This window comes from Canis lupus, chromosome 37, assembly GCF_003254725.2.
Source record: "Canis lupus dingo isolate Sandy chromosome 37, ASM325472v2, whole genome shotgun sequence".
Taxonomy (NCBI): Eukaryota; Metazoa; Chordata; class Mammalia; order Carnivora; family Canidae; genus Canis; species Canis lupus.
In genome coordinates this window covers 28,838,169-28,857,738 of record NC_064279.1, presented here as the reverse complement: position 1 = coordinate 28,857,738, position 19,570 = coordinate 28,838,169, and the positions used below count along the sequence as shown (strand labels likewise).

At 57.5% G+C, this 19,570-nt stretch overlaps 1 protein-coding gene across 3 annotated transcripts in view; it reads left to right on the top strand.

Moving 5' to 3' along the window:
- The first annotated feature begins 9,414 nt into the window (after window positions 1-9,414).
- Window positions 9,415-19,570, top strand: part of PAX3 (paired box 3) — a 98,548-nt gene continuing 88,392 nt past the window's right edge. Inside the window, exons 1-4 of one of the 3 annotated variants that reach the window (XM_025441994.3) lie at window positions 9,415-9,574; window positions 10,855-11,090; window positions 12,447-12,576; window positions 13,662-13,796. In XM_025441994.3, the coding sequence (XP_025297779.1) occupies window positions 9,490-9,574; window positions 10,855-11,090; window positions 12,447-12,576; window positions 13,662-13,796 (586 nt within the window). In that variant the 5' untranslated portion in view covers window positions 9,415-9,489. The remainder of the gene's footprint in view (window positions 9,575-10,854; window positions 11,091-12,446; window positions 12,577-13,661; window positions 13,797-19,570) is intronic. The other 2 variants (XM_025441993.3, XM_025441992.3) reach the window with 2 other exon arrangements.

The following is a 19,570-nucleotide window of genomic DNA, read 5'->3' as shown; positions in this document are numbered from 1 at the left end:
CTCTGTGATCTGCTGAGGACACAGAATAAGACAGGCTCAGCCGACCATTCACTTGGAGATACGGGGTAGAATAAAATAATCGAAACTTTCCCAGGGAAAGGCTTCAAGGGCACGCTTTGCAGGCGTCTCAGGCCCCGGAGGTGACTGGTGAGCAAAGGAGCCTCAGCATTTAATGCGAATTTTCCCAGGGGTTAACAGATGATTGAATGGGAAAATGTCGGACACCAGAGTGCACCCAGCCTGGGCAAGAAGGACACGGTGGGGAAGGCTCAGAGAAAGCCGGAAGGGTGGTACAAGCCGGCCCCTATCTCCCAAACCTCTTGGTTGGGCCGGAACAGCCCAACACAGTGAGATAGCCGGTAGGTCTCAGGGCTCATGCGACTTTCCACTTCCAGAGGAGCCTTCCTTGGGCCAAGGGCACCCAGGGATGTCAGGGTGGACAGGCCTGTCCTCTGCGGGTGGGAATTGACTGAGGGCCTGACCTCCGATGCCAGGCTTGACAGCATTTATAATTGGGGGGCAAAACCCAGAAAGGCAACTAGGAACGGACCCAGTGACCCGCGGGGTCTGAGCTGTCAGAGCACAGAGGTCCTCAGAGATCACTGTCCTGTTAGATTTGTGTCCCACTTCTTCTTCTTCTTCTTCTTCTTCTTCTTTTTTAATCCAGCAGAATCTCCTTAAGGGTCTCCTTTGGGAGAATCTCAGCTTGGATGGTCCAGATTCAAACCCCGGCCGCACTGGGAGGGGCGGTTGCCTAAGACACCCCTTCCTAGGGCCCTGTCCGGAGTGAGCACAGGGTCCCTGCCCTCTGAGGTCAGCGGGGCTGCGGGGAAGGAACCTGAATTTGTGGAGCCCATCTCCAGCTAGCTCTCCCATGCGTGGTCTGGAGGTTCCAGCTTCCCTGGGGCTCTCTGCCCAGAACTGGAGTTTTGATACCGCCCTCCCACTCCACCTGTGCAAGGCAAGGGTCTTCTGGCACCCTCGGTACCCAGGACTGGTGGGCCACCTGCACCGCTTCTAAGATCCTCCCCATTCCACCCTCGGGGCACCCTCCATCCTCGTCCTGGGGTCACTGGATTGGGATTTCTGTCCCCCACCTCTATCGCCTCAACCCAGGGGTAAACTGAGTGTCCCAGGACCGCTGCTCAGTGAGGACTTGGGCTCCTCCGAGCGACGGAGGGAGGAAGGTGGAGAAGTGCGTGGGCCTGGCCAAGAAGTGGGGAGACCGAGCCCCGGGGTGTGTGGGCCCCAGTGCGTGCAGGGACCGGACTGGGGGACCCTCGGGAGGGTGGAGGCTCCGGAGCCGCGGGGCCCCACGCAGCGGGCTCTAGGTTCAGGGAGGGGCCACCTTGCGCAGGGAGCTCTGGATTCAGGGAGGGACCACCCCGCGCAGCGGGCTCTGGGTTCAGGGAGGGACACCCCACGCAGCGGGCTCTGGGTGTGGGGAGGGACCACTCCGCCCAGCGGGCTCTGGGTGTGGGGAGGGACACCCCACGCAGCGGGCTCTGGGTGTGGGGAGGGACACCCCACGCAGCGGGCTCTGGGTCTAGGGAGGGGCCACCTTGCGCAGCGAGCTCTGGATTCAGGGAGGGACCACCCCGCGCAGCGGGCTCTGGGTTCAGGGAGGGACACCCCACGCAGCGGGCTCTGGGTTCAGGGAGGGACACCCCACGCAGCGGGCTCTGGGTGTGGGGAGGGACCACTCCGCGCAGCGGGCTCTGGGTCTGGGGAGGGACACCCCACGATGCGGGCTCTGGGTTCAGGGAGGGACACCCCACGCAGCGGGCTCTGGGTTCAGGGAGGGACACCCCACGCAGCGGGCTCTGGGTGTGGGGAGGGACCACTCCGCGCAGCGGGCTCTGGGTCTGGGGAGGGACACCCCACGATGCGGGCTCTGGGTTCAGGGAGGGACACCCCACGCAGCGGGCTCTGGGTCTGGGGAGGGGCCACCGCGCGAGGGTCCCGAGCTGCGGCAGCAAGAAAGGTGGACGCGAGGGAGGAGACGCCAGCTTCCCGGCTCCGTCTCGGAAGCGCTCTGGGGAGGGATTAGGCGCCCCCAGCACTTTCGCTTTGGGCGTGATTGATGCCCACGGCGCTCCGAGGGCTGCGTAATTAATAAAGATTACGCCCGTTTTGTCCAAACGTCCCTCTTAATTAATGGAGAGAAGGGCGCGAAGGGTGATTTAATTGCATTTGCAAAGTGCTTTCGGCCGCGCGGGCTCGACGGCGGGGGGCTGCGGGGACCCAGGACTAATTGGCAACCGCCGGTGGGGGCTGCCTGGTTCCGGCTCCAAGAATCCCCGGTTCCGTTCCCCTCGCCTCGCTCCCTGGGGCTCACACGCCCTCGCCGACCCCGCCGGGAAAGCACCGCAGCTCCGGGCGGGCTCGCGATCCCTCCGAGGGCGCGGCTGGCTGCGGAGGGCACTCTGCGCCCCCACGCGCCCCGCTGCGCCTCTGGAGGGCGGCCGCCTCCCATCCCCCTCCACTCCCCTTCCCCACGCCCAGCCCCCCCCCCCCTCCGGGAGGTCGGATCGCCGGGCCCCGCCTCCGTGGGGGCCGCCAGGAGGGCGCGTGGGATGGACGGAGGGGCTACAGCTCCGAGGAAACCCCGGGAACCTGGCCCGAGCGCCGGTGCGAGCCGTGTCCCAGCGCCTGTGCCGACGCGCGTGACCTGCACGTCCCCGTGTGAAGGTCACGTGTGTGTTTCGCAGCAGGGAGCGGTGAGTTTTGCGAAAATACCACTCTCCCTCCCGTCCTGCTGTCCACCTGCTTCGTAGGGCCCGGGAAGGGGGAAAAGGCAAGGGCCGCCTTTCCCGGGAGCGGCGCCGCAGATGCTCCCCACCCAGGGGGGCGCGTGGAGGACCCGAGAGCCAGGAAGAGGCTTCAAAGGTTTCGGTAACGACTCCTCGGCCTTTCTTTATGCCCCTATTAATACAATATCCATCATGTAGATATCGATCTTTATCCTTTAAACTGATACGCTAGGAATCAATTAGCCATGCAGATTACATTTCCCACGTATCCAAATGTTAATCTTTCAGTCTCTGGGCCAGTGATATATATATTTGCAGCCAGATAGTATTAGATTTCGTTTAGAAATGGGAAGAAGGAAAAGGCTCTCCGAAGCGCATTCCTCTTGGGGCTACTTGTCTTAACTCTTGGCTGGGGCTGGGCTGTTGGGGGTCTAGGGGTGGGGGGATACCTCTCTCGCAGTTTTCCAGAGGAAAGAAGCAAGATTGAGAGAGTGACCAGCGCACCAGGCCACCACCGAGGGGGACAGGGCTCCTGGCAGCCGGTCAGTGCCGGGCTGCACTTCCCTCGGCCGCTCCCTCCGGATAAACCACCCTGTCCACCAGGCTCCTTTCCATTGCTTTTGGCATCCTGGATGGTCAGTTTTCAGCTTTTCAGAGTTTCCCCCTCCAGGTTGCTCCCAACTCCAAGGTTCTAAATCAAAATTATTCTTTCACTCCTCACCCCAAAGCCCAAGACTACTTTAAAGATCCATCTCCAGAAAGAAAGGAAAAAAAAAAAAAAAACACCCGCTAATTTAAAACACGAAATAGCTGCTTTCCTGGGGGGAAGGGAGATGGAGAGAACATTTAGGTCTGGGAAGGAATGTCATGGAATGTGTAGAAATTGGAAGGGTTGAGGCATCCGGTTTGGCTTGTGGTGATTTCTCTTCTCTTCTCTTCTCTTCTCTTCTCTTCTCTTCTCTCTTCTCTTCTCTTCTCTTCTCTTCTCTTCTCTTCTCTTCTCTTCTCTTCTCTTCTCTCTCTCCTCTCCTCTCCTCTCCTCTCCTCTCCTCTCCTCTTCTTCCCTTCCCTTCCCTTCCCTTCCCTTCCCTTCCCTTCCCTTCCCTTCCCTTCCCTTCCCTTCCCTTCCCTTCCCTTCCCTTCCCTTCCCTTCCCTTCCCTTCCCTTCCCTTCCTTTCTCTTCCCTTCCCTTCTCTTCCCGTCTCTTCCCGTCTTTTCCCTCCCCTCCTCCTCTTCCCCTCCCCCCCCCTCCTCCCCTCCTCCTCCTCCTCCCCTCCTCCTCCCCCCTCAGAAAGGCTGGTGAGGTCCAGAAAGGATGCATCCCAGGACAGCAGGTGTCCCCTCCTCTCTCCTGTGCACGATGAGCTCCCAGGGGCCGCCACTCCCTGCCACGTCCCACATCCCTCCTGTCCCAGTGGGCGCCTGGGCTCTTCCACCTCCCCCCACCTGCTGCGCTTGCTACACGGAGTCGGCTATGCAGTCTCTCGTTTTTAATCCCTGCGGATTGCGGGTCCTGGGTTTACTCACAGGTCTGCCACCTGGGCTCCCCGGGCCCTTACCATCACGTGAGTCCAGGCGTAACTAGAGACCTGCGTCTGGATGTTCTCCTCCAAGGTCCCTTTTCTTGCTCCTTGCATCCCTCCTCTGAAATCCACCTCGGGGAAAAATTTCCTGCGGGAGTTGAGGATATTCAGGCTGGGAAGCAGCGGCGGCTCAGGGCTCTGGCTTGGGCAGAGACCTGGCTGGATCCCAACCATAGGCCTGTTGGCTTCCCCCCACCTTGTCTACTCCTCTCCCCACCCCCACCTCCTTGTCCCCCCCGCCCCCGTCCCATCCCCCACCCCACCTCCCGGAGCAGAACCCAGTTAGGGTTTCCTCCCGACGCAGCCCCCAAACACCCTGGGGCAGGAGTTCCTGGTGTGGTCATTTGCCTTGCTTTTTGCTTCAAACCTCAAAGAAATCCAACCCCTCCCGTCTCCCCAGCACTCCTATCAATACTCTCTAGCGCTCCTGCTGCCCCAACCTCAGATCCCCCGCCTCTTCCCCAAGGCCTACAGTGCCCCCAATAGGACAATGCCCCGCCAGGACCCCTCAGGCCTCAACCCCAGGGGAACACAGGACATCCCTGCTAAAGGCACACACCCTGCCAGTTGTTGCATCTCTCTTCTAGACTTCAAATCCCTCCACCCCCTGTGGATTCTCACTGAGTTGGGCAGAGCATTTTTGAAGATTAGAGAGGACTTATTCTAATTTTTTTTACAAGATGCTTTTTCCCCCTGGAGAATTAGGTTCTGGCATCTTGTCTTCCTTATTTACATAAAATAATTTTTGTAGAGCCAAATGTCTGTAGGAGCCCATTTGCCGTGAGATTCATTCTCTCCCTCCCTCGCTGCCTTTTATAAATATTTTTTTTCTTTTACATCTCTCTTCTTCCCCTCTCTTCTTTTTCCTTTCCTCGTTTTCCTGCTTCCCACAAACCATATGATCTTTCTTGAGAACCTGCTCGCACGTTCTCAGCCCCCCCCATCTGCAGGGCCATCATGGGGGCACCACAGGGGCAAAATCTCTGTGGCTGGCCCACACCCCATTTCAGTGTGGCGCCCAGATCCCCATCCAGTCCCTAAATCCGACCTCATCCCGACTGATTTTCCAGTGGGGAGAATAGCGGCGCCAAAGCTTTTGACAAACCACTGCGGGGGGCCTCACGGAGGTCGCCGGGCCTGGCGCAGCGCTGGCCGGGCTCTAAGCGACGCTCACCGATCCCCTATCAGCGCATCGGGCCACCAAGCGCCTCAACCACTCGGTCCTTTCATTTCCTTCAATCGAGGGCTTGGGGTGTTTGCTCAAACCACAGACTGCGTCCTGAGAGATGCCTGGGACCCCGCGGGCCGGCCGGCGTGCCTCCAAGGGGCTACTACGCCAGGCCCTCCAGTTGGGGCAAAAAAAAGTCCTGGATGGACCCGCGAGTCGGGGACATTCTTTTACATAGATCATAATTTTCTCTTAAGGTCTGTAGTCTGGCTAGAAATGAGGTCACCTGTTAGAGGCCACGGGAAGTCCAAGGACCCTGAGAGGCTCATCAAGCCTGAGTCGGCAAGTCGGGGAGATGCACGCTAAGGGGCGTCCTGCGGCCACTGGACGGTCCATCCAGCCCAAGCAAGGAGCCAGGAACCCTCAAGTGGACGGGACAGGCGCCCCGGGCCTGGACAGGCAGCCAGCTATTTCACCTGCAGTTCTTCGCAAACTCTTGCTGAGGAGGCATCGGCAGGTTATCCCCCCTTCCTCCCCGCCCCCAATTATCTTATTATTCCCCTCAAGGCTTCGGTCGTTCTGCACATGCACTGATAGCGTCAACTGGACACAAGGTTCCTTTCTCTTCTTCCTCAAAACCGTGCTAGAGACTCCCCTGCTGCTCTCTGGGTGATCTGTCAGCCTGGGAAATGGTGCTGCTTCCCAGACCTGCGTCCAGGGCTGCGGGCGCTGCGCTTACCTTGCAAGCCCCACTGTGGGGCCACTCCTTCGTTAATTAGCACCAGTGTCGCACCCAGACTCGGCAGGGAGACTGGCTCACCGGCTGGGACCCGGGCAGGGGCCTGGGTGGAGACTCCCTTCCTGCTTGGGGCCTGGGGCGGGGGTAGCTTCTGCTTCCGGAGAAGGAAGGGGAGGCACGGGCTCCGGAGATGGGGAAGGAGTGGCTGAAGTGTAGGGCCGGGGTTCATTCTTTGCAAAAGTAATCCTGACAACCGGGAACCACCCCGCGCCCCCCGTGCGACCTGTTGCTTTCGACTTTGTCCAGCCTCGGGCTCTGGGCCTGGTTCAGCTGTGAGTGGGCCCGGAGGCCCCAGAACCTCAGCCAACGTCTGGCCTTTCCCGGTCGGACTTCAGGAATACCAAGTGCAGGAACTTGGACTCCCGAGGTCTTTGGATCCTAAGTACCCCGGCAGCCCTCCTGGCCCAGTTGCCCTGAGACCGAGGGTGCCCTGTCACCCTGCCCCGGGTCTCTGAGGTCCCCTGACCGCCGCCCGGCTGGAGAGGGGCAGAGCTGATCTCTGGCTACAGAAGAACCTCAGAGCCCTCTGGCCCGGTAGAGGCTGAGAAGGACAGATCCTGGAGCCGCAGGCCCCCAACACGCATACACACACACACACACACACACACACACACCCTCGGGGTCTCTATTTGTACATTTTTAGAGCAAGCGGTGGTCGGTCTGTGGATGGCCCCATGGGTAATCCAGATCCAGTTCAAGCCGCAGCCCTTCCATCTCAGGATCTCCCCAGCCCTGCGGAGCACGGGGGCTGGACGCGCCACGCGGGGAACGGGGAGCGAGTCTGCAGCAAGCGGTCACGAATCCCCGGCTCTCCGGGGAGAGTGAACACCGCCCGCAGGGTTTGGAGACCGAGCCCTGGGCTCAGAAACAAATGAGACTCAGTCCTGGATATTCCTGGGCTCTTTCCGCGGGCGAGTTGAGGCTGCATTTGCCCTCTTAAAATACACCCTGGGTACCTCTCCTCCCAACTACCTCTAACCCTAGAAAATTCCCTGTCTGCTCCACTCAACCTTCTGAAGACGGAAAACTTGAAAAAATCCTGGCTCCGAGAGGCAATCCCGGAGAAGGGGCTTAGGAAACCCAGACACAGGCTTTGGTGACCACCAAGTTTGCGGAAAGAAAATGAGAAAGTTTTCCCTTTGACAAATTGAATCATTTTATATAAAATCGGGTTAAGTAGGGCTTCGTTCTAAGGAGCGTCTCTCCTTTTGTACTATGAATGCACGTGGGCCCTCCCCCCTTGGGTGGGTGAGGACACCTCCAGACTTTTTCCGTGTTTCCAGAGCCCCGGCCCGGCTGCTCTGGAGGTCAGGCCAACCTTTTAATGTTGAAGCCCAGCTGAAAGCTGCCTGCTTTTCCCACTTGCGAGTGGATTTTTAAAGGGCCAACTCCCAGAGGGTCGAGCAGCTATACGCTCCCCTCCACCCGCCCCCCCCATCTTCCCTTCGGTGTTTGCCTTAATTAGGGGGTGGGGAAGTGGGGTTGGGGGCCGAGTTCACGTAGAAACTGTCAAAAGGAGTTGGGGGATGGGAAACTGAGAGAGGGGGGTGGTGGAGAACTCTGGCCCAGGAAAAATTCAAAAATTGTAAAAGGAAAAGGGGGAACTTGAAGCCCAGAAGTCATTGTTTCCTTTATTTCAAAGGGAAAAACCTGCCCGATTCTCATCCTTTTGATTGATTAAGGCCCTGAATACCTCGCAGCCCCAGAGTGACAGTCCCTGAATAGACTCGAGCGCATAAAGCGCAGTGCAGAGCGCGGGGCTGGCACTCGGGGGTGTAAAGGAGGCGAGTTCGCTGGCACTTACCAAGTTATAAATAAAAGGCTATGCACAATGGTACCTTCTCTAAGGACAGACAGTCTTTACAACACTCCTGGCGTCATATCCTGCTGGGGACACTTCAGCTCCTAGCCAAGACTTCGCTCCTTTTATTTTTCCAGCAGTTTAGTCTGAATACCATAATAAATTCCTGAGAACAAACGCTGCAGCCGGGCAAAACTTTAACATATAGACACACGCCACATTGGGGATCTATACCTCGAGGTTTAGAGTTGGGGCTTCCCAGAGTGGATTTTTCCGTCAAGAAGAGACAGTTTTCTTCTCCCTCCCCTCCCCAGACTTCAACTAGTGAATCCTGGGGCCTCCCCAAGGCTGCCTAAGCTTCACACCACTCGGGCTTTCCAGGCTGAGCGGACAAAAGACCTTATCAGCACACCCTGGTCTCCTCCTGGGAGGAACCCCACCAGGAGGACCCCTCTAATGAACCTAGGCCCAAGGGGCAGGACCAGGGGCAGGAAGGCTACACACGTGGGGGGGGGTCCCCATGCCTTCCTACTGAATGGCACCCCCTCCAGTGGCAGTCAACCAAGCAAAAGCAGAGAGAGAGAAGTCACAGGTGAAAAATAGAGACATAGATAAGGACGTGGGGTGAGAAGGATAGAGTCAAGGCCACAGAGATACACAGAGACAGGCAGAGACAAAGAAAGAGAAAGTCGGGGCGAGAGAGGCGCCCGTGGGGTGAGGGGGAGAAGTAGGGAGCCTTCTGGCGCGGCTGCCGTCCCCCTCGGGCCGCCTCTGCCGGTCTCCACGGGCCTGCCTTCTCCTCCGGGGAAGGGGCGCAGCGTGGGTCGCTCTCCGGGCCGGCCGAGGCCCTGGCATCGCCGGGGATGGGAAGAGAAAGTGGCCGCTGTCGCCCAATCAGCGCGTGTCTCCGCCACCCGGGACGGTCTCCCCGTCGGCCAATCGCAGCTCAGGGCTCCTGACCAAGCTTTGGGTGAAAGGACTAATAAATGCTCCCGAGCCCGGATCCCCGCACTCGCACTCGGTGTCACGACGGGAGGAGACTCGGGCCGGCCGCGCGTGCCCCGCCCCCGGCTCCCCGCGCCCCGCGCCCCGCGCCCCGCGCCCCAGCCCCAGCCCCGGGGCCGCCCGCGCACACGCGCCCCGACCCGGCCCCTGCGCCCGGGCTGGCGGTCCTGGCCTCCGGGGCCCCCGCCCGCGCGCCTCCCGCGCCCCCCGCGCCCCCCGCGCGCCTCCGCCTCCGGGCTAGTGGCGGCCGTCCCCGCCCGCGTCCCCGCCGCTGTCCTCGGCCTCCCTGGGGCGCGGAGTCCCCGGGGGTCGCCAGCGCCGCGCTTGCCCCTCGGCTTCGCCTTCACCTGGATACAATTCCCGAGCGCAGCCGCCCCAGGATGACCACGCTGGCCGGAGCCGTGCCCAGGATGATGCGGCCGGGCCCGGGGCAGAACTACCCGCGCAGCGGCTTCCCCCTGGAAGGTAAGGGAGGGCCTGCGCGCGCCCAGCCGGGGAGCCGGAGCCGGGAGCCGGGAGCCGGGCCCCCACCCCACCCCACCCCACCCCCGGGGGCTCCCCCGGCTTCTCCGCAGGCCCTGGGAGCCCAGCCCCGGAGGGAACGGTCGGGCCGAGATCCCCACTCGACTCCCCCTTGCACGCAGCGAGCGCAGTGGTTTCTGCAAACCCTGGCGGAGCTCGGCGGCCGGGCCTGCTGCAGGCCGCCGCTTTCCTTTGCAGTTTTGGAAATGCCGCGCTGGGGAGGGGGTCAACCGCCTTCTGCCCCCCCCCCCAAAGCAACTTCTCCGCATTCTCTCCGCCTCCCAAGGCGTCTCAAAATCGTCCAGCTGCGTCCATATTTGCTAAGCTTTTGTTAGCTCCGTAAGGAGTTTCTTGCCGGTGCAAAGTGTAGGGGCAGGCAGCCGTGCGTGCGTGCGGGGCACCGTGCTTGGAATCTTTAGTATTAATTGATTCATTAATTAGAGTTCCATTCATCTCTAGTGGCATCTGGAAGTTTCCATAACACTTTTGGGTTAACTGCCTTTCCTACACCCAGAAGGGACTCCTAAGGCAGGAAGACTTACAAGTCCGAGCCCTTCTGGATAGTTTGTGAGGTTGGAGCAACCGAGCGGGATGCTGATCCGGCGGGGCCGGCCTTCAGGCAGGGTCTAGAGTAGAATGTCATACCCTGAAGGTGACTAGAGGGGAAGGGTCTGTGCGCAGACCTTGCTGTCATCTCTGTCCCAAGGTGTAACAGGTGACACGCTGCCACCGGAGACTCTTTTCCGGACCCTCTTTGACCTTTGGCTGCTGCACTCTTAGCCAGAAACCCCAAGGACTGTCAGCTCCCCCAAGCTCCTCAGAGAGGGAGCAGATCCAGTTGAACAGGGTTTGGTGTGAGCGGAGTTCCAGAAGGCCAGCGTCTGGGTAGACTTTTCTCTCGGCCAGGGCACTGTTTCTTGAGCAAACCTCAAGATTCTGGCCTCAGGGTCTCCCCCCTTCCAACATTGCCACTCTCAGTGGGCCCAAAAGGAAGGCAGTTTCTCTGGGGCAAGTTAAGTGCTCCCGAATTGCTTAATAACTTGAACAGATGTGGTTGGAACAGGGTCTGGGGCGGGCAGCCGGAGGCCGCACAGTTGCAGCGCTGGGGCTGCAGCGGGCCGATTGTCCAGCAGAGTGTGAAGTTAGGGGGGCTCATCTTTCCGGGGCTCTCTGTTCTCTCGCGATGACTTTCCTCTGCCTCTCCTTTCGCCTTCTGCTCCCAGTGTCCACTCCCCTCGGCCAGGGCCGAGTCAATCAGCTCGGAGGGGTGTTTATCAACGGCAGGCCGCTACCCAACCACATCCGCCACAAGATAGTGGAGATGGCCCACCACGGAATCCGGCCCTGTGTCATCTCCCGCCAGTTGCGGGTGTCCCACGGCTGCGTCTCTAAGATCCTGTGCAGGTACCAGGAGACGGGCTCCATCCGCCCCGGTGCCATCGGCGGCAGCAAGCCCAAGGTGAGCGCACGGGTCTGGCCCTATAGGCCTCCGGCCCTGTGGTCTCCGGCTCAGGGAAGATGGGGCAGGGGGCAGGGACTGTCTTGGGGGGTTTTCCAAGGAGTTATTTTTCAGGACTGAGAAGGGGTGTGTGGGGTGTGTGTGTATGGTGGAGGTGGGAGGACTCGCTTGCCGCCTGGGCTAAACGCTAAGGGAAGACTCCAGCCTTCTTGCAAAGGAAATATAGCATTTTAAAAACTGTTCTAGAACCCTAGAATACTCATGAAATCATTTTAATAGGCAGACACCTAAGCATGCAGCTGCATGTGCCCACCTGTTGCTGGTTTCTTCCGCAAGAGTTTTCCCAGCTCCCACCCACTTCACTCGCCCTCGCCAAACCTCCTTTAAGGAGCCACTTTTGGTTTTCTAATGGTTTCTCTCCCACCTTCTGTCCCCAACCCCCTTCAGTCCGAATTGTCTTCAGGGAGTTAAAAGCTAGGGTGATTTGTTTTCTTTGTGATGAACAGCTGACCTGGCATTTAAAAAGCAGTTTGGTACTATCTTCAAATTATTTTGGTTCCTTTTTAAAAAATGAAAGAGTCACACTGGCTAAGGCTCAGTGGGAGGGGATTACATAGGGTCTGCCTTTTCTTCTGGATGTGGGGAAAATCCAATATAATTTTCTAGTTGCCACAGGGCAAAATCAGAAAGAAGGTTCTGGTAAACTGAAGACTTCCAAACACCCTGCTCCACCCCCCACCCTCAGCTCCTTTTGCACCTTCTCCAAGAGTCTCTGGAAATTACTTTCATTGAAAGAAAGAAAGAAAAAAAAAAAAAAAAAGAACCAGTCTCTCAAATTATCCATATTTGTTATACTCTGATTAATTTTTTTAAACCTATACCATCAGCTTTTGCATTTCATTCTGCTCTTCAATTTAGCTCCAACGTTGTGCTTTTTGGGGGAGAGATACAAGTTACAGATCTAACCTGATTTTTTTTTCTCTTCTCTTTCAAACATTCCCCCTTTTTAGTTTCATTTTCCCGTTGTTTCTGTGTAACGAGTTGACTTTCCTTATTTTCAGGGATCAGAAAGCACCTCCCCCACCCCCACCCCCACAAGATATTATAAGTCTTGTTAATGTATCCTGATTGTCCAAGCTTGCCTAGGGGGGAAGAGGGTCTCCAGAGGTGGGGCCATCTCTCTTCTACCCCTTCCTGAAACTGAACTGCCTCACGGAGCTGGGGTCCTTTTGCTAACAAGGGGGACTTCCCCAGGGGGTGCAGGACGGTGCATCTCACAGGGCTTGGAGGCCATAGGGCCTCCACATTTGGCCCTGAGTACTGGGTACCAACGCCTGCCTGCCTGTTCTTTTAAAGCAGGTGACAACGCCTGACGTGGAGAAGAAAATTGAGGAATACAAAAGAGAGAACCCGGGCATGTTCAGCTGGGAAATTCGAGACAAATTACTTAAGGACGCTGTCTGTGATCGAAACACTGTGCCCTCAGGTACCAGGCCCATTAACGTGTTGGAGGCGCGGAGGCCAGTCGCTGTCCCCCCCTCCTCGGGGCGCACGCAGGGGGGCCATCCGAGTCATAATCACCCCAAAGATCCATCTGGGCGATCTGGAGGCAGCCGCTCCAAGGGCCCTGAAACACTCCCGAGCCAGCCGCGGTCTCGGTGTTTCAGGAGAGGGGCTGAGCTGCTGGGCCCGGGGTTGAGACCGCCAAGGGCTCCCCGAAGAGGATTTCTGTCGAGGAGGCAAAGGCAGGAAACGCGAGGCGGAGGCCAAGCGTTTATTAATATTGATGCTCCCTTTTAAAGAGAAACAAATGTTTGGGTAACCCCAACCGAAGGGAGATGGGGCTGCGCCAGCCCAGGCTTCGCCGGGCAGCCGGGGAGGGGAGGCCTCGCTGCGGCCGCTTCTTCCGAGAGTCGCAGGGACCCTCCGGCGCCCCGGCAGCGGGCGCAGGGGCGAGGCGGGGGCGCGCGGGAGAGTTTGTTTTTAATTAAAAGGAAACTCCCTTTCCCCCCTGCGAGAACGAGATATTTCAGAGTATGGATTTGTTTACCAGACTGGGATCTGGAAAAAATAAATGGGGGAGAGTGCATTTTCTTTTGATTTTTTTTTTTTTTTTACAATAGGAAACGATTCTGCAGTTGAAATTTAAACCCTATATAGAGCCCGGAAAAAAAAAAAAAAGTTGAATTGCAAGGGATGGGTCCGCTGCGGTTCTTCCTCCCTTGGCGCGAACCGCGGAGGCCCAATCCCCAGGCGGTGGTAGGGGCTCCGGGTGGGCTGGCGGGCAATTCTCTTCGCCTGGAGACTTGGCGCCCGGTCTGTGGGGCGGAAAGGGGAGATGCTTCCCGCCGGGACGCGAGGGACCGAGGCGGCGGCTCCCGGCTCTACCTCGGAGGTGCGGGCTCGGTCCCCCGGGAGCTGGCGGGGGCGGGGGGCTGGAGCCGGGGTGAGCGCGGTGGAAGGACCAGGAGCCCCAGGCTGCAGGCGCGAGGTGCGGGGCGGGCCCGGGCCCCGCTGGGCGCTCGGGGCGGGAGGCTCAGGCTGCGCGCTCCCCCCTCCTCCCACCTCCAGTGAGCTCCATCAGCCGCATCCTGAGGAGTAAATTCGGGAAAGGCGAAGAGGAGGAGGCCGACCTGGAGAGGAAGGAGGCGGAGGAGAGCGAGAAGAAGGCCAAACACAGCATCGACGGCATCCTGAGCGAGCGAGGTAAGCGGCGGCCGGGGCGGGCGAGCCAGGGCCCTGCGCGCTCTCACGTCGGGGCGCCCGGGTCACGGGCCTGCTCGCCCGCATCCACCGCACCCGGGGGAGGCCGCAGGCGCCCCCGGACCGAACACAAAAGAGCTCCTTTCTTTCTCTTCCTGCGTGCTAAGTCTTTCTTCTGCACCGCTCTCCCCGCCGGGGTCTAGGACCCAGAACTGCGGTTTGGTGCGGGGCTACCCTCTTGCCCTCGGCGGCGGCTGGGGCGGGCTTGGGGGCCAGGGGACGGCGGGTGAGCCTCCGGAGGCCGCAGGACCTTTGCGCTCTCAGGAAAGGTCCAGATCCCCAGGGGGTTTCCCATCCTTGGAGGAGGGGAGAGGAGACATGGACTCGCAAGTCTTTGGGGGCGTGCCAGCCGCCTTAGGAGTACATACATAATACATCATAGATACGTATATGTAAGCTGGTCCTTACATTGGTTTTCAAATGATTAGGGCTCGATGTCTGTGTGTGTCAGGGAGTATAACCCGCCCAAGATGTGGATTCTTGCGCCCCTGGTGTTGGCACACTGCCTCCACCTAAGGTGCAGGCCACCTGCTCCTGGCCGCCTGCGACCTGTCATCGCCAAAGAGAAAGGCTCTGCTCAGGAGCCATCAGTACAGCCTACTTCCCGTATACCTGCAGCAGAGGGTCCTGGGAATCTAAAGGTTTCCTCCCCTCCCCCCCAAAAAGGAAAGTGAACCAAGTAGAAGCTGAACAGGAGAGGGGTCCTTGCAGCAGTTCCCTGCTCAGCACTTTCGGCCCGGGATGGCTGCGCCTCCACAAAGTGGCAGAGGGCCGGAGGCGCCTGGCGTCCCGGCTGCCGCTGGAGTTGCCGCTTCTGGGCCGGGCAGGACTCTGGTGGGTTGAGTTGAGCTTTGACTTGACCTGGAAGGGTAGGCGGCAGTCCAGGTGGGCTCGGACACTCCCTGCGGCCAGCTGGGTCCCAGCCCTCAGCACGTGGCCTCTGGAGTAGGACCGCCGGGGGGGCGGGGGGGGGGGGGGCTGGTCCCTTTCCTGCTCTCAGGGCCCAACCCCGGCGCAGGGCAGCAGCTTTACAAACCAGGGCAAAATCTGGGCAGAACCTTGAAGAGACACTTCGATTTAGATGTGAGAAACCCCAACAGCTGATTTCAGGGATAGACAGAAGCCTGGATGCTCTGGCTTACGCGGGCAATCAGGAAAAGACACCCCAAACCACGACAGGTTGGGCAGGAGGGACAGATGCGGTTGCTTTCCTTACAGGCAGGGGACTCACGGGATTCTTAGCGTAAGCCCCTCCTTTGGGAGGGGTGCTTTTCTGCTCCAGTCTCTGAGAGGACACCCCAGCTATATTGCAGGCCTCGAGGCAGCACAGAGGTACTGGGGAGGGAGGAAGGAGAGAAACCAGCCAATCCCAAACCCAACGGGCCCCTGTGGGCCGAGGGGCAAGAAGCCCAGAGCTCCCGGAGAGGCTCAGGAAGCAGGCTTTGCTACTTGTTGCTGGAGGCGCCGGCGGCAGACCCGCCGCTCCCTCGAAGCACAGGCAGCCGAGGCCCAGGAGACAAAACGCCCCAAATGAGCTGGTCAAACATTTGTACAACTTTTCCAGCTTTTACAAAGAAGGCCTTCTCTACACAATCTACACTTGGAGATGAACTTGGGAGACAAAGCCTGGAGAGTCCATTGAAACTCACACTTTAGCTCGGCCCAGACAAAGCTCCAGCTCGCAGCAGCTTGATGTGAACAAAGGAAGGCAACCTTTTTATAATTCAAGGAGAAAAGAAGAGAAAACAGCTCCACAAAGGGCCGAGAATAGACATTATGGGCTTGCAATGAGGGATGAATTATTCAATGAGCTCCAATAGCTGCTGCGCCAGGAAGTTTTATGGACTCTCCAGCGTGGAAAAAGTGGCTATTTCACCTACAAAATGTTTCTAGTCTTTTGGGCCGTCTAGCTGGGCCGGCTGCCATTCAAGGGCAATTGCTACCATTTTTAAAATCAGAGTATTCTCCCCAGCGGGGGCTGTACCGTTCAAAACACACACACTCCGCAGAGGCGGAAGCCTAATTTAATTTGGGGTTGTCAGAGAAGATGCGGGGTCCCTCTCTTCAGCGGCCCTAGCTCCCTTTCCAGAGAAGCCCGGGAGGGCAAGAGGGGCAGCGCGAAGGGAGAGAGTGAAGTGTAGCAATGGGAAGTCCAGAAACTTCCAAGCATTACCTCTGTTGTTTGGGCACCAAAAGTCACTGGCTGTCCCGCTTGTAACATAGAACATGAATGTTGATAAAGCGACCTGAGCCGGGAGGGAGAGGAGGCTGGCTGAGAAAGGATCTTGGGGTGCCTGGAGCAAGGGTGACCGCGCTCTCTGGAGGTTCCAGCGAGGGGGTGGAGAGGGGGGCGTCTTTCTACGTGCCAGACTCGGACACAGGAAGGCAGGCGCCCTGGAGGTCAGAACTGCCCTGGTCTTTCTGTGCAGTGCTCGGCCTTCTCCTGGGCGACCTCTCCTCCCTTGGACACTTTCCCTCGCCCGACCCGAGAGCTGCTGGGGTGCAGACTCGCTGCGCGCGCGCCCCGCGCCCCGGCGCGCCCTGGACGCCGCGCACCCCTCCCGGGGCGTGCTCCCGGCGCCTTCGCCCCCGCGCGGAAGGAGAAGGCTGGGAGGCCCGGGACGGCACCCCGCACCCCCCCCCCCCCGCCTCCCCCCTGCCTGCTCCCGGCCCTCCGGGGCCAGCACCGAGATCGGAACGGGCGCAGTCGGAGGAGCCCAGCCCCGGTCGCAGCATCGGGGGCTGCGGGCGCAGCCTCCGCGGCGGCCACTCAATGGGCGCCTCTGTTCCTCCCCCGGCGCGGCCGAGCGGGCCCGCGGGCGCCGCCACAATGGGTCGGCCCCCACCCCTGCGCCCTGCGCCAAAGCGCCGCGCCGCCCCCTCCCCTGCGCTCCGGCCGGCTCGAAGCTTAGCTCGCCGGGCTGCAGCCGACTCAATTGCCTCCTTTATGTCCTTCTCACTTTCATCTAGACGCAGCCCGCCTCCCCCCCGTCTTCTCCTTTTTTTTTTCTCTCTTGCCTGAGGCTCACATTAGTGAAATTTCTGCAACCTCCCCCCATTTTTTTCTTATTTTAAAGAAAGCCCTTAACACAAAAGCAGTGACTAATCAATAGAAACTGCTCCTTCATCTCTTCCTCCTCCTCCTCCTCCTCCTCCTCCTCCTCCTCCTCCTCCTCCTCCTCCTCCTCCTCCTCCCCCCCCTCCTCCTCCAGCAGGGTGACGCTTTTCCTGTTTGTGAGTTTTGGGAAACATTTTTGCTTTGTGCCGTAATGGAATTAGAGGACAGATGAGGACTGTAAATGGGACACGCGACGGCAAGACTCTCGCTTAAATATTTAGATGCAACGTTACAATTACTGACTTGTTGCCGCGGCTTTGAAGTGGCAGCTCGGGAGCGCAGGGGGAGAGAGGCCAGATTGCCCAGTTGCTGTTTTGATTGGGGCTGGAGATACACTTTCATAGGACTTGGCTTCCCCCCCTTTAGAAATCTCCAGTGAGCGTGGGAGGTTTGCAACCATTTCGGAGATGAGGCTGCGAGGCCCCCAGCGTAGGTGGATTGGGGCGCACCCTCCGTTCCTATCTCTCCCTTCCCATTTGACATTTATGAAAAGCGGGTCTTTTTTTTTTTTTTTTTGAGAAAGTAAAAGTGACAAAAGTTTTGCTCCAGTCCCGTTGTTTGTAAACTTGTGAGCTTTTCCGCAATGAGTGGGACGCCGTCGGCTTTACAGGAGAGAAAGCAGTTGGAAGCGCAGAAAAGTTTGAACTATTTCATTTCCAATGGAATCATGAAAAGAGCACTTTATCATTAGCGGGGCTGCTGAAGGCGAGAGGAGCGGAAGGCCGACTTAGCGGGGAAGGATGTTGGGGCGCAGGGGCGCGGGGGGCGCGGGGAGGCGCAGGGCGGGGTGCAGGGGTGGGTGGGGGCGCGGGGAGGCCGGGCAGGCCCGGGAGGCGTTCTCCCGCAGCCCGGAATCGCGGGGTACAAGCTCTTAGGTTTGTGGCCTCGGAACCCTTATTAACGCGGACAGCCCACTCTCCAAGTCCCTTTGCCAGGATGCCAAATCTGACCCCGATGTCGCCTCTAGTCTCTTGAGTGAATTTTATATTTTCTGAAGCCCTTACGATGCCCAACAGGGAACTGGCACCCATTTAAAAGTGTCCTGGAAATATCAGGACTCGCATTAAATTAAAACCCCACGCTGCGTTCTTTTCAGGGATGTAAAAGTAGCAATTTTCTTGTTGGGATGATGAAAGAAAGAAAAAGAAAGAAAGAAAGAAAAAGAAAGAAAGAAAGAAAGAAAGAAAGAAAGAAAGAAAGAAAGAAAGAAAGGAAGGAAGGAAGGAAGGAAGGAAGGAAGGAAGGAGAAAGAAAGAAAGAAGAAGAAAGAAAGAAAGAAGAAAGAAAGAAAGAAAAAGAAAGAACGAAAGAGAAAGAAAGGGAGAAAGAGAGAGAAAGAAAGAAAGAAAGAAAGAAGGAAGGAAGGAAAGAAAAAGAAAGAAAGAGAAAGAGAGAAAGAAAGAGAGAAAGAAAGAGAGAAAGAAAAGAAAAAACCAGCAGAATTCAGGTCTTGTGGGTTTTTCTTTTTTGCTTGTTGGTCTTGTTTGGTTGGCTGCTGTATGCTTACTCTCTAGCCTTATTGAAAACATGCAGATTTTCTAATTAATGCTTGAAATCGTATGTTTATTTTGGGGCTTGATTTGATTGTTGATAGCACCGGAACGGGGGACGTCGGGGCTTCAAGTGCGTAATAATTACTGAAGGGTCATTTAAGAGTCCCCAGGGCTTCGCAATAAAACCCACCGGGGCGGTGAGGCGGAACCAGCAAGTGCGCCGCGGTTCAGGAGTGGGATTTGCCGAGATCAATCAGGTGAGGAGGAGCGTTGCCACCGAACCCAGTCGCACTATCCATGCATAAATATATTTGGAAGACAAAAAAAAAAAAAAAAAAAAATCCTTTCTAACCGAGAGGTTAAAAGTTGAAGTCGTACCTAGCAAGTAAATTGCCAACGAAAATTAAAAGTCGCAGCAGCAGCAGCAGCCACAACGAGTGAGCCTGGGGACTGGGGACAGGGAAGGGTCCGTTCTGGGGTTCTAGACAGGTAACTTATTTATGCGGGTAAATAAAGATTAAAGAACCATTAAGAACGTACATATATAACTAACACGACACTAACAGACAATTAAGCAGTCAGTTTAATGCCTTATCTCACCGGCTGCTCTGGGGTTGTTTTACAACTAGGAATTAAAATCTGAAAAGGAAGTTTTCAGCAGCTCTGGCCAAATATTGATTAAGTAGCTGTTTGTTGATAGCATTGTTACGCATTAAAAGGCTGGGATCGCGGCCCCTCACTGGCCATCTTCTATTGTGAGGGATTCTGAACCACAGAGATCAAAGCGGGATCATTTCAATTTATCTGTCTTGGAAAATCCTCCTTTTCCTCTGAAACCTCTAAGGAGGATTGACCAAATTCTCTTTAAGAAATTGGAACCCAAACCAGTTACATGTCGTAGGTTTGTAGAGAAGAGATTCGTGGGGTGTTTTTAATTATCCTATGGTGATTTCTTGTTTAGAGCTTAGGCTAAGATGGTGAATTTATCATCAAATAGATTCTCATTTTTGAAGGGTGGCTGGAGGCATGGAAGCTACTATCCGCCTGTCCCTAAATTTCTAAGTGTGGAACTTTCACCAAAGTTGTCTTCTAAGCTGCAATGATGT